This window comes from Bison bison, unplaced genomic scaffold (assembly GCF_000754665.1).
Source record: "Bison bison bison isolate TAMUID 2011002044 unplaced genomic scaffold, Bison_UMD1.0 scf7180017864383, whole genome shotgun sequence".
NCBI lineage: Eukaryota > Metazoa > Chordata > Mammalia > Artiodactyla > Bovidae > Bison > Bison bison.
The window spans coordinates 8,009,121-8,027,262 of NW_011494955.1; the positions used below are offsets into that span (position 1 = coordinate 8,009,121).

The 18,142-nt window shown below is 40.6% G+C and overlaps 1 protein-coding gene across 1 annotated transcript in view; it reads left to right on the forward strand.

Moving 5' to 3' along the window:
- Window positions 1–1,889: 1,889 nt before the first annotated feature.
- Window positions 1,890–18,142, forward strand: part of NCKAP1L (NCK-associated protein 1-like) — a 44,262-nt gene continuing 28,009 nt past the window's right edge. The window contains exons 1-10 of the mRNA XM_010857985.1: window positions 1,890–2,069; window positions 3,140–3,250; window positions 3,936–4,028; window positions 8,785–8,841; window positions 9,478–9,620; window positions 10,537–10,627; window positions 10,718–10,855; window positions 11,633–11,681; window positions 11,782–11,938; window positions 17,808–17,864. Of these exons, the coding sequence (XP_010856287.1) occupies window positions 1,968–2,069; window positions 3,140–3,250; window positions 3,936–4,028; window positions 8,785–8,841; window positions 9,478–9,620; window positions 10,537–10,627; window positions 10,718–10,855; window positions 11,633–11,681; window positions 11,782–11,938; window positions 17,808–17,864 (998 nt within the window). The 5' untranslated portion in view covers window positions 1,890–1,967. The remainder of the gene's footprint in view (window positions 2,070–3,139; window positions 3,251–3,935; window positions 4,029–8,784; window positions 8,842–9,477; window positions 9,621–10,536; window positions 10,628–10,717; window positions 10,856–11,632; window positions 11,682–11,781; window positions 11,939–17,807; window positions 17,865–18,142) is intronic.

An 18,142-nucleotide genomic window follows, 5' to 3' on the forward strand; every position in this document is an offset into this window, starting at 1 on the left:
TTTTTAATAAAATAGATTTTATTTTTTGGCAGCACTGGGTCTTTGTTGCTCCGTGCGGGCGTTTCTAGTTGTGGCAAGTGGGGGCTACTACTTACTCTAGTTGCGGTGCTCAGGCTTCTGTGTCTCAGTGACTTCTCTTGTTGCGGAGCACTGGTTCTAGGCCCTTGGGCTCAGTAGTCGTGGCGCATGGGCTTAGTCGCTTTGCATCACACTGAATCTGGATCAGGGATCAAATGGGTGTCCCATGCACTGCAAGGTGGATTCTCAACTGTGGAACTGCCAGGGAAGCCCCTAATTTAGTCTTAATAATTCAGCAAATAAATCAGCATATTTATTGAATGGCTACTGTGTCTAAGAGGTGGTCTAGATCAGTGTTTCTTAACATGTGTCCAATGGACCATTTGCACCAGAACCTCCTAGGGTACTTGTCAACTCAGACTTCCAGACCCCACTGTAGACCTACCAATCCTGAATCTCAGGAGACAGGGATTGATCTTTCTTAAGTACTCTTAAGAATCATTGTACTTAAGTGGTGATTCTCAAACCTGAGAGAACATTGAAGTTAACCTGGAGGGCTTGTTAAAACAGAGTGCTGGACCCTACCCCTGCTTTGGATTTAGTAGGTCTGGGGTGGGTGTGTTAGTTGCTCAGTCGTGTCTGACTCTCTGTGACCCCCATAGACTGTAGTCTGCCAGGTTCCCCTGTCCATGGAATTCTCCAGGCAAGAATACTGGACTGGGTTGCCATTGCCTTCTCCAAGGTCTGGGTTAGGACCTGAGAATTTGCATGTCTGATAAGTTTTTAGGTGATGCTAATGTGACCACCCTTTGAGAATCACTATGCTAGGGCATTATGAGGGATGTGAAGGAGTATCAGATGGAATTCCTGTCATTAAGGAACTTATGATGTAGTTGGGGAGATAAGACATACACTTAACAATAAAACAAGGAATACATGTTATATATAACGTTTGATATTGAATAGGGTAGTTTGGAGGAGTTGGGATTTAATCTGGGCCCTGACAGGTGGATAGTCCTAAGGTGCAGGAGAGAATAACAGGCATTCTTGCGTGTGTGTATGTGTGCTAAGTCACTTCAGTGGTGTCTGACTCTTTGCGACCCTGTAGACTGTAGCCCACCAGGTTCCTCTGTCCATGGGATTTCCCAGGCAAGAATACTAGAGTGGGTTGCCATTCCTTTCTCTGAGGGATCTTCCCAACCCAGGAATCGAAACTGCATTTCTTATGTCTCTTGCATTGGGATGCTGGGTCCTTACCACTAGTGCCGCTTGGGAAGCCCAGGCATTCTTGATGGGGATATAGAAGAGGGAAAGTATAAAGGTGGATGGGACTCGGGTAGTTGCTACTTGTTTGTCTGCTGTGGAGCTTTATATAGGACATTGTTGTTGTGTAGTTGCTAAGTGATATCCGACTCTTTTTCGACCCCATGGACTATAGCTCACTGGGCTCCTCTGTCTGTGGGATGTCCCAGGCAAGAATACTGGAGTGGGTTGCCATTTCCTTCTCTAGGGGATCTTCCCAACCCAGGAATTGAATCCGAGTCTCCTGCATTGGCAGGCAGATTCTTTACCATTGAGCCACCTGGGAAGCCCCTTATAGGACACTAGTGGAAGGCTAAGGCTCAAAAGGTTGGTGCCAGACTATGAAGAGCCTTGAAAGCCTGCCCCTCTCCCCCACCCCACTCATTTCACAGTCTTACCAAAAATACTGCAGAGCTAGAAAGAGGAAGTCTCCCCTGCTGAGTGTGCAAGAGGAAGTACAGAAGATTCTGAGGGCCTATGAGGCGTAATGACTACTTTCAGCCTGGAGCCAATTGTAGAGGTAACAGGAAGACCAGCGCACCAACCAGGCTGGGTGCCTCCGCCCAGAGGGTGTCACCACCCTAGCTGAAAGTGTTTGGGGAGGTCAGGCATTGCTGTCTAGATGCTCCTGTCTCTCAGTGGCCATCATGTCTTTGACTTCTGCATACCAGCATAAATTAGCAGAGAAGCTCACTATCCTGAATGATCGAGGTCAGGGGGTCCTCATCCGGATGTATAACATCAAGAAGGTAAGTGTGGGCAACTGGACTAGCACTAACTATTCCAGCAGCAGTAGGGCGGGGACCCCTGAGACCGGCAGGTCCAGCTGTTAGACTCCCTTCTCTTTTCTCTGGCCTTCAGTCCCTCAGATTATATAGGACAGCTGGTGCTGGGAGGCAGAAGGGGAGGCTTGTCTTCAGGGCTTCCGCCTTTTTGAGTATGATTCTCACCCCAAAGAGAACGTCTGCCTTCTGCTGGGGGTAATGGTGGGATGGGAAATAATTGTGCTCCGAGTCGCCTGGATAAAAGTCTGGGTCTAGAATTCTGGGTCTTATTGTTTAGTGCTGGCCCCACACTCTGAAGAAATCGAGTTGGGTGTCTGGCAAAAGTTTTTAAATGGAAATACTTTCCCTGAAAGGAAAAAAATAGATAAGACATTTGGGTTAAAAAAAAAAGAGTAACTACCTTTGAGTTACTTCGAGTCTGAGACAGGTCTCACTGTGGTCTTATATATGTGTGTTTAGAATAGGAACTGTGGAATTGGGAGAAGCTGGTGACAAGAGGTGGGCTAGTGCTGGGCCTAGTGAAGTTAAGAAATAAAGATGGGTGGGAGTGGGGTTTCTGGGACAGAAAATGGGGGATTTGAGGGGGGGACCTCGGTGCATTTCATAGTAAAACAAATCACTGGGACACAGTTTCATCTCCATGCCTACTATAAATGCCCTTGGGATGAGATGCTTATATAATGGACATAATTATGACACTAATTCTTCCACGAAGTCTAACTCCTGAGCAGCTAGCTGCTTTTCTCACTCCTTCCGGCTTCGGCTGAGGGGTGGAGAGAGCTTCCTCTTTGTGTCAGGCCCAAGCAGACGTTAAGCTTTATCCAGCAAGATGAGATGCCCAGGTTATTTAGCTCTTCTGATGGTTGGCTTAATGTCCTGGAACTTTTTCCTGACCTACTCTTATCCTTTTATAATTAGTACTCAGATCCCCTTTCCCTAAGAGAGATTGTGTAAGAATGCACAATGTGGGAAGAGGTATGTTTCCGAGGAACAGAAGAAAGGATTGATAACCATAATGTTATTTATCTGTGCAGACTTGTTCAGACCCCAAATCCAAGCCCCCTTTCTTACTGGAAAAGTCCATGGAATCATCTCTCAAGTACATCAACAAGAAATTTCCCAACATAGATGTCCGAAACAGCACGGTAAGACGTGTCCCTCTTCTGTCCTTTCTCCAAAATAACTGTGCTTGAATGGTTCAAGCTGTCTTTTGATGGCCTCTCTTTGAATTTGCCAGAGGATGGAGTGGCCTTTTTTTTTTTAGTTTTCCTAAGCTAAACCACAGGGCTTCAGGTTGTGGTAGTCTTGAGATTTCTGAGATAAGATGAGATTCTCCTAAGGGTAAGCTGGAGCAAAACACTGACCCTATTCACAAGAACACTTTGCTCTTACTGAGGACAGCTCTATTGATGCAGCAGTTGCATATATTTTATTGTTGCTCCCGTTTCCCACTCAGTGTTTTCTTGTTTATTGCCTTAGAGTTATGCATCTAGTGGCATATGCCTTACTTCTCCCTTATTACCTGTTACCCCTAGATTTCTTACCATCTTACTTACGACATCTTCTCATTCAGCTACTTTTGACTTAGATATGAATAGTAAACCATTTGGCTGAAAGAGACCTTGAAATTTCCTCTCATTTAGACTCTATATCTAGTCAGGATTACATGCAACCATCCTGCCTAGATAGGGAATGTTCTCTCCGAAACTTCAGAATTTGGAGATTTTCCAACTTCCCCTGTCTGCATATTTTAACCCTCTTTAAGGGTGTTTTAACCCCTATTCTCTTGTGTTGCTTTGATCACTTGTCTTCTTACTTTGTTTCTTTCAGCAACATTTAGGACCAGTGCATCGGGAAAAATCTGAGATAATTCGATACCTTACCAACTACTACCAGTCATTTGTGGATGTTATGGAATTTCGGGTGAGCTCTCTCTAGCCCAAGTACCCAGTGTTTGGATGTTCATGTATGTTCCTTATTATTGTTTCTTTAAAATATCAGATGTATTGATATGGAAGGATGTCTAAGTTGTATTGTTAAGCGAAAGTGAGTTATAGAATACTGTATGATACAGTGTTATTTTTGTTTTAAAAGATACATAAATTTATATACACATAGTGTTATTATATATGTAGGAGAGATTTGGGATATTATACACTAAGCTGTTAAAAATACCTGACTTTGGAGCTGGATTATTATGATTGGCTTTAATTTATTACATTATATATTTTTGTATTCTTTGAGTTAAAATTTTAAGTATTTTTTCCCCCAAATTTTATTACAAATCTACTAAAAAATTTCAAGAACAGTACAATGAATATTGTCTATATTCCCCCTGGATCTCCTGATTTTTAATATTTTGCCATGTTTGCTTATCTTTTTTTTTTCCCTTGAACCATTTGAGTTGCAGGCACCATGACATTTCTCTCCATAAATACTTTAGCATACATCTGCTAAGAACAAGAATATTTTCTTACATAACCTTAATGCAGCTATTGTACTCAGGAAATGTAAAATTGCTACAATGTTATAGTTAGAGCCCATAATCACATTCCTCTACTTTTCTCAAGGATCATACATTGAATTCATGATGTTATATCTCAGTTGTCATGTCTCTTTAGTCTTTAATCTAGAATAATTCCCAGTCTTATTTTGTCTTTTCTGCCACTGACTTTTCTGAAGGGTTCAGACTAATTATTTTTCAGAATTTCTCTCAATTTGAGCTTATCTAATTATTAATAATGTTTGATAGCATAATATATGGATGATATTTTATTTGAGTTCTAAACAATGAATATGCACTATTTTGTAGCCATAAACTGTAAAAAAATATTTAGTGCTTTGTTTTTGAAGGGCAACCTGATATGATGTTTTAAAAGTCTTAGAAAATATATTTTAAAAAAAATATATATATTTTTAAATGTAATAATTCTAGTTCTAGAAATTTATCTCAAGGAGACAATCAGAAGTGCTAAGGTATATGTATAAGAATGTACTCTCTTGCATTTCTATTGCATTATTTATGATAATGACAACTTGATGATTGATATGTTCAATAACTAGAGGCTTAATTAAAAGCCCAGAGTATGTGTCTATAAGTGAATATTATACAGCTGCTAAAGATGATACATATTTATATTACTTAGCATGGGAAAAATGCTCTTCACATGTTCTTTAGTGTAAAAGCAAATTACAATGTAGCTTAACAGAGGAGATATCCCTAAAATGTATATTTACATAGACAAAAATGCATATGAAGAGGGTTAGAACTTCTTTGTATGGTGAGATTATGAGTGGTTTTAAAAATGAGTTAAAGTTATGTTTGTATTTTCTGATTTTTCTACAATGAACACATTATTTATATATTCAAGAAATAATACAAATTTTAGTCATTTGAGCCATGTAAGTTTGTAATGGTATTACAGTATTTTTTCAGCTAGTACAAGAGTATGGAGCCCTGCCTTGGGTGTCCTAGGGAGCTAATCCAGGCTGGTCATCAGATCATGCAATGAAGATAGAAGGGGGCACACAGAAGATCGTAAGTTCTGAAGAAGGGTCAGATCAGAGGTTATTCATTTGGAATTGAGAGTAATGGTTAGGAAGAAGGTAGGCACTGGTGGAGACAGTAGAAGAATGCTGGAAGCATATAAAAACATTTTTCACTAGGAGTCCAAAAGATACCTTCTGGTTGCTGCAGTGGTAAACTTCTGAGCCCAAGGAGTTTAGTACAGCTCATTCAGGGCTGGTAGGGAAATAGAGATACAGGTATTGTGTGTTGTGAAGTAGGTAGGCTCTGAATCAGACAGACCTGGTTTCAGCTCTCAGCTTTATCACTTATAAACTATATGACTTTGGTAAGAAACTTTTTGAATCCCAGTTTCTTTATCTGTAAAATGGGAAGTAAGATTTACTACATGGGGTATTTGTAAAAATTAAATTAGACAACACATTGAAAACACTTAACACAGTGTTTAGTGTATAATAGGGTAATAGGCCAACAGATGGTAAATCTATTCCTTTCTGATTCTATCTTTACAGTATAAAATCTGGGTAGTGACATTGGTTGTGTGAGTGGCTGGAAGCAAACCTCAGTTATATTATCCCTTGGGAATTTGGTTGCAGCAAGGAATTGTAGACTGGCCCTCCCAGCAAAGGAGGCAGCATAGACCTGACAGAGGTCTTGAGGTCACGTAGTACAGACAGAATATCGTGGGCTCTGGATTCTAATTCTGGTCCTTACTAGCTTTGTGATCTGTGGTGAGTTTCTTAACTGCTCTCAGCCTCAGTTTCCCTGTATGTAAATTTAGATACAGCCTTTTGGGGAAGTTCTCATACATTTAATAAATTTGACAAATGTATACACCTGTGTAACAGCCAACATAAAATATGGATAATTTTCATCAACACAAAGCTTCCCTGCACCTTTTTATCCTTAGTCAATCCCAATTTATCCTGTCCCCAGGCAACCACTGATCTACATTCCAGATTAGATTTTTCTTTTTTAGAGGTTCATACATGTAATTAGGATCTATACACCATGTTTTCCTTTGTGTCTGGCTTCTTTCACTCAGCATAATATTTTTAAGATTTGTTTATGTTTTACATACCTCCAATTCATTTCCTATTTTTGCTGAGTACTATTTCATTGTATGGATACAATGTGTTTATCCATTTCCCTGTTGATGGACTTCTGGATTGTCTCCAGTTTTTGGCCAGTATGCATAAGTTGCCATAAACATTTGAGTACAAATAATTGTGGGGACATATTTTTCATTTCACTTGGATAAATAACCTAGAAGTTGAATTGCTAAATCACATGGTATGTTTATGTTTAATTTTATAAGAAACTGCCAAACTCTTCTCCAAAGTCATTGTTCCATTTTCTCTTCCCATCCACAATATATCGTGTTCCTGTTGCTCCAAATTCTCATCAAACTTGCTTTCAGTTATTTATGTCATTCATGGCCATGTGCTGTGTGGCATGTAGGCTCTTAGTTCCCTGACCAGGAATTGAACTCATGCTCCTTGCATTAGGAGCAAAGTCTTAACCACTGAACTTCCAGCGAAGTCCCTAGTCATTCTTTGTTTCTTTGGCTGTGCTGAGTGGCTTTCAGAATCTCAGTTCCTTGACCAGGATTGAAGCTGGGGCACTGCAATTAAAGTTCCAAGTCCTAACCACTGGACCTCCAGGGGACTCCTGAATTTTAGTCATTCTAATGGGTGTGTGAATCTACCTGCCAATGCAGGAGATGCAGGTTCAATCCCTGGGCCAGGAAGATCCCCTGGAGGAGGAAATGGCAATCCACTCCAGTATTTCTTGCCTGGAAAATTCCATGGACAGAGGAGCCTGGCAGGTTGTAGTCCATGGGGTTGCAAAGAGTCAGACATGACTGAGCACTGCACTGCACTGGGTATGTAGTGGTATCTTCTTGTGATTTTAATTTGCATTTTCCTGATGATTAGTATTATTGGACATCTTTTCATGTTCTTATTGGTCATTTATATGTATATATTTAAACGTTTAATTTTGTGTTGGGGTATAGCAGGCTAACAATGTTATGAGTTTCAGGTAACAGTGAAGGGACTGAGCCATACCATTTTTATATTTTTAATTGTAAACAGCCTATCCAAATCTTTTGGCAATGTGTTTTAAAAATAAAAATATATATACTCTTTGATCTAGTAGTTCAACTTGAGTAGAATTGACAGTATCTATGTGCAGTGACTAGGGCATCAGTTGGGAAAAGATGGAATGAACTGGCCGTATCATGGACTACTATGCCGCCATTAAAAAGAAGTGCATTAGGGCTCTACCAGAGACTTGAGGACTTTTAGTAGGTATGATTGAATAAAAAAAGTAAAATGGTAATAAGAGTGTAACATTATCTCAAGTTTTTAACACAAATGATTTTCAAAAAAACCCTCTCTCTTGTTTCTCCTTGCCTGCACAGGATTATATAAATAGGGTGAAAATTAACAAAGGACACACTAGGTTGTTAAACTTGTCTACCTGAAGGTTGGACAGGATGTAGAGTGGGTGCTGATGTGAGGGAGGAGAGAAGTATCCATAGTAAAACTGCTTATTATTTAGGCAAAATTAGGTATGAAAAGAAAAGAATCCCTCTCACACTGGAATGAGGGTTAAATGAAGTATATGCAAATAACCTAGTAAGTACTTAGCACATATTGTGGTAGGTGATCAGTAAGTAGAAACATGTAGAAAGTTTGGTAGTATTCCCATTTGTTAAAGAGAATAGGAGATAGAATCAAAGAACAGACTGATTTTGAGATTGATCAATTAAAAAAAGGGGGGGTCCTGGTTTTTGGTATTTTAGAAACAAATGATCAGATAACCTGCATTTTGTAACCTTTTGTGCGTGCGCGCGCGCGTGTGTGTGTGTGTGGAGAAAGAGGGCACTGGGACAATAAGATGAGGAAAGGTGTGCACAGTGTAACAGGGACCTGTGCCTGTGGAGACATGGGCATCCGGTAGGGTAGCCTGCCAGGGGCCCACCAACAGCTTATGGAGGAGGAACTTCCCGAACTCAGGAAGCCTCCTGTATGTTATTCGGTGGCTCCTTAGGATCTCCAAGGAAGAGACCCTTTCCCTCAGATTCCGATAGTACACGTCATCTTCTCTTTCTTCTTCACTGATTCTCATCTCCAATTCTACCCCCAGGATCATGTGTATGAACTTCTCAACACCATTGATGCCTGCCAGTGCCATTTTGATATTGTAAGATTCTTTGCAATTCTCTTCTATCCTAGAGCCATGGAAATGGTCTCTGTTGGAACAATGTCGGGTGAGATGGGACTAGAGGAATGGCTGTTCTTCCAGGACTATAATATAATATATACTGTATAATGAATGAATGGCTGTTAATTCAGGACTATACTTCTGTAAAAATGTGGAAGTTAAAGTGCATTTACATGTTAAGCAGATCAGTATTGTGATTTTTTTAAATATAAAATTCACGTAAAAATCCAACACCTAATTAGGTCAGCTCTAATTTCCTGGCCTTCTTATATTTTGAGTTCATTTTAAGCCCCTGAACTTGTTCCCATTTTCTTCTGAATTTGCAGTCTTGTCCATTTCTTCTTCTTCTTTTTTCCCTAATATATATATATTTATTTATGTGACTATACCAGGTCTTAGTTGTGGCATGTGGGGTCTAGTTCTCTGACCAGGGATCGAACTCAGACCCCCTGCACTGGGAGCTCAGAGTCTTAGCCACTGGGCTGCAAGGGAAGTCCCCAATTTCTTCTTCTAAATAGACCTTTCCAGAGTCTGGTTAGCACTGTCTGGAATGATTGGGGAAATCGAGTTTAACAGGCCTTGCCGTTTTTGGGTTTCTATGTATTTCCCTTGTAGAATCTCAACTTTGACTTCACTCGGAGTTACCTGGACTTGATAGTGACTTACACCTCAGTTATTTTACTTCTGTCACGGATTGAGGATCGACGGGTACTCATTGGCATGTTCAACTGTGCCCATGAGATGCTGCATGGACACAGGTGAGTTAAGGAGATGTATACAAGATGATGAATCTCATACATGCTGCTATGACGTAGAAGTGGATACAAAGGAAGTAGATGGCATGCTTTTTCATGTGAGAATCTATAATCTACATGATGACACAGGCAAAATAAAACAAGTTAGAATACTTACAAGGGCATACACTAAGACGTGCACTTTTATATACAGTTAACTCTTGAATATCTGCTAGTGGGCTATCCAGTCTGCATTATCTCTAGTGAGTTTTTAATCCTGGGCTGGCTGCTGCCACTCTCCTTTTCAGGTTATTGCAGAAAGCAAAGAAAACATTTTTTAATATTAGTAGGAATAATATTAGTAAAGTTAAAGCCTTTAGAGGTAAGTAATGTATGATAATACATTTGAAGCCAAATATAAATGGATTTTGGATTATGTACAGTTCTTTGCCTTTCTGTTAGTGCAAATAAAAGCATTTAAAGGCTGAAAAAAGTGAAGACCAGAGAGATCAGAGTGGGCTGTTGAACATTGTGCTATGTATGATGTATATTCCTACGTGCCTGCATGAGTACCTAGGCACGTGACTTACATTTGCTTTGAATGTGTGTGTGCGTATATATATACTTTTGGTCTGTATACAGATTTGGGTCCAGCAATAACTAATCAACATAAATTTGTAGAGTATCTATCGTGTGTTCAACCCTGTTTCAGTTTCTTGTAAGGAAGAAACTTTCATGCACCAGCCCCAAATCATGTGATTCTGTCTTAGTATTCCAGGGCCTAGAGTGGGTTATCTTTATATGTAATTTACAGTTTAGTATCTTTGTAGGTGGTGGAGAGTACCAGCTTATGTACACACCTTTAACCTATATGCAAACATGAGAGTTTACATCATGCTTAGTGGAGGGCTGTAAGCATTTTCCCTGTGCTTTCTTCAAGTGACTCCAGTTTTGCCCGTCTGGGTCAGATGGTCTTGGAGTATGACCACCCTCTGAAGAAGCTGACAGAGGAGTTTGGGCCTCACACAAAGGCAAGTTTCTTGAGAGACTGGAGGATTTCTCAGGCAGAAGTAAGTTGTCCCCATCATTGACTTTAAGGATTCGTTTGTTTCCCCTCACAGGCTGTGAGTGAAGCCCTCCTCTCTTTGCATTGCCTCTTTGTCCGAAGGAACCAAGGAGCTGAGCAGTGGCGCAGTGTCCAGCTTCTGAGTCTTATTGGCACAGCCTCAGCCATGATTAACCCTGCTAATTCAGATACTGTGAGTTCTCTTTTCTTCTTGTCAGTGGAAGCATGCTCTTTCCAAGGTCATTTCTGTAGAGACTTCTTCCTTTCAGGAAATATCAGCCCTAAGAGTGCTTTAGCCCTCTGCTAGGATATGCTTCTGTGTTGATCATCTTATGTGGCTAAAAAAATCATGGTTAGGTTGAAGCTTTTCTTTGGATCAGGATTAGGATGTGCCTGCCCATAGAAGGAAGTTAATAAATATTCACAGAATGAATTAATGGATGAAACTGAGTCATTAGGCACCTATTTAGCCCAGTAGGCACTTTAGCATAGATGTCAATTAATTAACAAATGTTTTTATTCAGTTACTATCGGCCCAAGGTCCTTGCTGCAAAGAATTTCTCGTCTAGTAGGAAGATAGGCCATGTGGTCATAAAAATAGAACTGATGGCACAAGATGTATGAGAAGCACCAGACAAGTGATTTATATTTTACATGGTGAAAGAATCCAAGGGAGGGGGAAATCATAAGATTTTGAGTATTACTCTCCTGAACTGTTGAAGAGAAGTTATGTCAAACCATTTGTCCTGACTTCTAGCTTAAGTTCCTTTCCCCCTCTCAAATATATTTTCCCCTCAATCCACTTCTAGTTTTCCCAGGTATTGGCTTATCAAAGTATCCTGATCCAGTCTGGTAAGATAAGAGTTGTGTTTGATACTCAAATTCTAGCTTGATTGCCTTTGTCTTGACCGCCTTAGTCTTTAGACCAAGTTAAATAGCTGTTAAAGCATCTCTGCCTCCCTTCTCATAGATGGCCTGTGAGTACCTGTCCGTGGAAGTGATGGAGCGTTGGATTGTCAGTAAGTTTTTTGTGGATTGAGGTGGGACTAGACCCAGCAGCATGTCACATGGAGATCAAGCCCTAAACGTCCTCCTTTGCACTGTTTTACACACCTGCAGTTGGGTTTCTTCTTTGTCATGGGTGCCTCAACTCCAATGCTGACTGCCAGAAGCTGTGGAAGCTGTGTCTGCAGGGCTCCCTGTACATCACCCTCATCCGGGAGGATGCGCTCCAGGTGCACAAAGTCACCGAGGACCTCTTTAGCAGTTTGAAAGGGTGAGACCTGAGAGCCAAGCTAATCTTTGGGGATTTTTAGTCCCTCCTAACATCCTTTTCTAGTCTCCATGAGTGTCCCGAGTATAGGTATTAAGACATAGTTCTAATTATCAAAGAAATATTTATTGAATACATACTATTTACTAAGTACTTCACTCGATAGAGTAACTAATAAGTTAGCATAGAGGTTAAGATCATGGACCCTGAAACAAGATTACCTGACTTTGAATTCCAGCTCTGCCCTGACTATGTGATCTTGGGCAAGTTACTTAGCTTCTCTATGCCAGGGCTGTTTATCTATAAATGATAGTACTTCCCTATGACCTACCTCCTAGGGTTGTTAGGAGGAATGAAAGAGTAACTACTTATAAAGCATGTAGAGAAGTGCTTGGTATGTTGTAATGCAGTCTATGTGCTTTTAAACAAAGACAGAATCTCTGCTCTCACAGAGCTTGCAAATTAGTGAAAAATAGATAAACTGTTGTGATATCATAAGGGATTAGGATGTATAAACACAAACTGCTTTAGACTGGCTTTGGAGGATCCAGCAAAACCTGGGGACAGACCTGAAGAGTTAAACAAGTGAATTGTGTATGTGTGTGTGTGTGTGTAGGAGTTGTGGGGGCATGGATGGAGAGGCAGGGAAGTTGCTTAAGGCAGAGAAAGATACTTTAGGCAGAGAAACTGTCAAGGTTTCAAGGCAAGAGGGAGCATAGCATTTTCTAAGAAATTCATGTAGCTCTGGTTACAGAAATGAAGAAGTTGTCAAGACAAACTTGGAGAGGTAAGTTGCGGCCTCGGATGCCCTGGCATCTATTCTATTTGAGCCTATTCTAAAAGGGATAGGGAGTCATTGAATGATTTTTAAACAGGGCAGTGACACAACCATATTTACATTTTAGAAAAAGTCACTCTGGCTGCAGGGAAGAAAAGAAGTCAGATGGAAAAAACTAGAGGCAGAGGTTAATGAAGTGAATTAGGAGAAACTGAGGATGAAGTCAAAGTTTCTGGAATGGATACTTGGCATTCCTTAAGATAGAGAATACATGATAAAAGCTATTTTGTGGGAAAAGGTTGTGAATTCAGTTTTGAGCAGCTTGAATTTGAAGTATTTGTAGAACACTGAAGATAAATGTATGTTAGACCTTTTACCTTTTGGTTGTGGAATTTAGGAGAGATATTTGGATTCAGATTAAGTTTGGCAAAATGGTGATCAAAGCCTCGGGCATAGGTGAGATTACTCACAGAGAATGTGTGAAGTGAGAAAACACTGGGATAGAACCTCTGAGACATTGAAATGTAAGGGCCAGCAGAGGCAGAGAAATCAATGAGAGGAATAACTGAGGCAAGGGAAGAAGACATGTCAAGAAGAAAGGACTGATTATCTATGTTTGAGAGGTCAAATGAGAACTGGAAAATGTTTATTTAATATATTTGTAAAGATGGTCTTAGTCCCCTTCTTGTTCAGTTCAGTTCAGTCCAGTCACTCAGTCATGTCTGACTCTTTGCAGCCTCATGGACTGCAGCACGCCAGGCCTCCCTGTACATCACCAACTCCTGGAGCCTACTCAAACTCATGTCCATCGCATTGGTGATGTCATCCAACCATCTCATCCTCTGTCATCCCCTTCTACTCCCACCTTCAATCTTTCCCAGCATCAGGGTGTTTTCCAGTGAGTTGGCTCTTCTCATCAGGTGGCCAAAATATTGGAGTTTCAGCTTCAGCATCAGTCCTTCCAATGAATATTCAGGGCTGATTTCCTTTAGGGTGGACTGGTTGGATCTCCTTGCAGTCCAAGGGACTCTCAAGAGTATCCTCCAACACCACAGTTCAAAAGCATCAATTCTTGGGTGCTCAGCTTTCTTTATAGTCCAACTCTCACATCCATACATGGCTACTAGAAAAACCATAGCTTTGACAAGGTGGACTTTTGCTGGCAAAGTAATATCTCTGCTTTTTAATATGCTGTCTAGGTTGGTCATAACTTTCCTTCCAAGGAGCAAGTGTCTTTTAATTTCATGGCTGCAGTCACCATCTGCAGTGATTTTGGAGCCCCCCAAAATAAAGTCTGTCATTGTTTCCACCGTTTCTCCATCTATTTCCCATGAAGTGATGGGACCAGATGCCATGATCTTAGTTTTTGAATGTTGAGTTTTAAGCCAACTTTTTCACTCTCTTTTTTCACTTTCAAGAGGCTCCAGTTCTTCGCTTTCTGCCATAAAGGTCGTGTCATCTGCATATCTGAGGTTATTGATATTTCTCCCGGCAATCTGGATTCTAGCTTGTGCTTCATTCAGCCCAGCATTTCTTATGATGTACTCTGCATATAAGTTAAATAAGCAGGGTGACAACATACAGCCTTGACGTAGTCCTTTCCCGATTTGGAACCAATCTGTTGTTCCACGTCCAGTTCTCTGTTGCTTCCTGACCTGCATATGGATAACTTCAATTGAGTATTGAGATCAAAACCTGGATTGCAGTGAGTTTAGGACCAAATAGGAGATGAGCAATTTAGTAAGTAACTCTTTTAAGAAGTTTGACCTTGAAGGGAAGAATAGAGACAGGGTTATAATGAGAAGAAGGTAAGGGATTAAGGAAGGGGTCAAATACCTTTATTATCTTTGTAGTTGCAAAACTAACACCAGAAATGTAAAAAATACCAAGAGGGAGTTGACTACAATCTCATGTCCCCAAATATTTTGGTGCATGTCCTCTAGATGCTTGTGAATATATATGAACATATAGAGGGGTGTGTTTATTTTTAGCCTTATATAAGCAATTGATAAAAAGCAATGGATCCATATTCTACATTATATTGTGAAGTTTTTTAAAAAAACTTACTGTATTTTGTATATCTTTGCATATCAGTCTATAGACATTTATTCTTTTTAAGAGTCAAATAGTATTTCCTTATGTGGTTGTAACATAATTTATTAATCCAATCCAGTATTGATGGACATTTGAACTATACCTCTCACCCACTTTTAAAAAAGCCTTTACAGATACTGTTGTAATGCATATCTTTAGACATGTATCTTTGTGAACATTTCTATAGGGTAAATTCTTAGAAGTGGATTTTCTGGGTTAAAGGATGTGCATATTTCAAATTTTAATACCTCTTGCCAAATTGTCCTCCAAATAGATGTATTATCAACAGTCTATGAGAATACTTATTCCTCATACTTTCAACAACTGAGTATTATCATTAAAACTCATTGCAAGGTTTGAGAGAGTAAATCTAAGATTAATAATTAGGAGTTACAGGAGGTAAATTGATACTGACATGCAGAAAAACTTTCTAATGATTCCTGCTTCTAGGGATTGGAAGGGATGTTTGAAGGGTATTTAGTTTCCCATCATTCAGAACAACAGTAACATGTAAGACTTATTGTTTAGGGAATTCTTTGACATAAATGATCTAATTTGATCTGCACATTACTTATACTCAGGCATATATATTAATATTGTCTTTCTTTTTTTCTGGCCATGGCACACAGCATACAGGATCTTAGTTCCCTGACCAGGTATTGAACCTGCATCTAGACTCTGCAGTAGAAGGGCGGAGTCTTAACCCCTAGACTGCCACGGAAGTCCCAATATCTTCTTTTACAAATGAGAAAATGGAGGCTCAGTCTCAAGGTCACTCGGTTAGTAGCAGATGGAATTAGGAAATCATTCCAGATTTTTTTGACTCTTAATCCTCTTGCTTTCCATCGTACCAGGTAGAGGATGAAATGACTACCCACCAGGAATGCTGTGGAGTTGAATCCTGATTTGATTACTATGATTTCCTACTCTACATTTCTTTGATTCTGTGCTAAGCTCAGTAATGAGGTGGTCTGGAGAAGAGAAATGAAAGATTATAATAAATTCGACTAACATGGTGGCAACAGATGCAGGACAAGAGAAAACAGATCTAAGGGACATAGAGAACACAGAGCCTACAGTGGTGTGGGATGTTTGAGCATGGGCCACTAGGAGAGAAAAAGAGATATGGTTAAGAGAGTCAGATATTGCAGATAAACAAAGAACAATGAAAAGGCCATTGAATGTGGTGATCCAGAAGTTGATGGTGACCTTAAAGAGAGCAATTTGTTTATTGTCTGAGGTCATATGGGCTTCAAGGGTCAGTGAAAGGTGAGGTGAAAAAGAATAAAGGTGTCTCTGGAGGAGATTGGTGGTATAAGGGGAATGGGCAGAGTTCAGTAGATGGTCAGGGTCAGTCGAGGGTCCTAATTCTTAGGGAGACGTGTTGGGAGAAGAGAATAAACCAGTGGGGAGAGTGGAGGATTACAGTGATCAAAGGACAATTGAGGAAGTTAAATTCTAAGAGGAGGTGGGAAGGGGACCCAGCTGGAATAACTACTTTTACTTGAGAGCAGGGCCTGTGTCATATTGATGCACTGCTTCTTTGTATTGCCTTCAAACCTGGAAAAGTCCTTTAGCCTGAAGGTGTCAAGGCAGGAGCACAGGACAAGAAATCTATTCTCTACTTCCTCATTTAAACCCTATGTGACCTTGGGCAAGCCATTTTTCTTTCCTAGGTATTATTTTCTTCATCTGAAAAATAATGATGAGAACTAGATAATCTTTAAGTGGCATGACTATGCCAAAGCCTTTGACTGTGTGGATCACAATAAACTGTGGAAAATTCTGAAGGAGATGGGAATACCAGACCACCTGACCTCCCTCTTGAGAAACCTATATGCTGGTCAGGAAGCAACAGTTAGAACTGGACATGGAACAACAGACTGGTTCCAACTAGGAAAATGAGTACGTCAAGGCTGTATATTGTCACCCTGCTTATTTAACTTATGTGCAGAGTACATCATGAGAAATGCTGGGCTGGATGAAGCACAAGCTGGAATCAAGATTGCCAGGAGAAATATCAATAACCTCAGATATGCAGATGACATGACCTTTATGGCAGAAAGTGAAGAAGAACTAAAGAGCCTTTTGATGAAAGTGAAAGAGGAGAGTAAAAAGTTGGCTTAAAACTCAACATTCAGAAAACGAAGATCATGGCATCTGGTCCCATCACTTGATGCCAAATAGATGGAGAAACAATGGAAACAGTGACAGACTTTATTTTTTTGGGCTCCAAAATCACTGCAGATGGTGATTGCAACCATGAAATTAAAAGACACTTATTCCTTGGAAGGAAAGTTATGACCAACCTAGACAGCATATTTAAAAGCAGAGACATTACTTTGCCAACAAAGGTCCGTCTAGTCAAGACTATGGTTTTTTCCAGTAGTCATGTATGGATGTGAGAGTTGGACTATAAAGAAAGCTGAGCGCCAAAGAATTGATGCTTTTGAAGTGTGGTGTTGGAGAAGACTCTTGAGAGTCCCTTGGACTGTAAGGAGATCCAACTAGTCCATACTAAAGGACATCAGTCCTGGGTGTTCATTGGAAGGACTGATGTTGAAGCTGAAACTCCAATATTTTGGCCACCTGATGTGAAGAGCTGACTCATTTGAAAAGACCCTGATGCTGGGAAAGATTGAGGGCAGGAGGAGAAGGGGACGACAGAAGATGAGATGATTGGATGGCATCACCGACTTAATGGACATGGGTTTGGGTGGACTCCGGCAGTTGGTGATGGACAGGGAGGCCTGGTGCGCTGCAGTTCACGGGGTTGCAAGGACTCGGACGTGACTGAGCAACTGTACTGACTGAACTGAAGTGACATGAGTCTCTTATTAGTAGGCTGGGGTTAAAAGTAGTGTTTAGAAAGATCCTGATGGTGAGCGCTGTCCATGCTTCCTGCAGACTGTAGTTTGGAATCTCCGAGGACTGGGAAGGTGGGACGAGGACTCTAACTGGAGGTGTGGCCAACCCTTCTGTGCTTGTGTCAATTCTCAGGTATGGCAAGCGAGTGGCCGACATAAAGGAAAGCAAGGAACATGCAATTGCAAACAGGTAAAGGCAAAGAATGAGCTCTTCCAGAAGGGATGGAATAGGCATCTCTCCTGACCTTTGCTGTTACCCAAGCTACCCCTATTTCTGTACAGATTTATTGTCTCAACCCAAGAACTCGCTGTTGCCCCACAGGGTCTTGTGTTTCCTTCCTTTCTAACTGTGGCCTTGAACCTTCCTCCTGGCTGACACCCCTTCCTAAAGGTAGATCTCGTCTGCTCTGCGTTTGGAGGATTTTTGAGGGTAGGAGAGGCAATATTCTCTAGTTTCTGCTTTCTTTC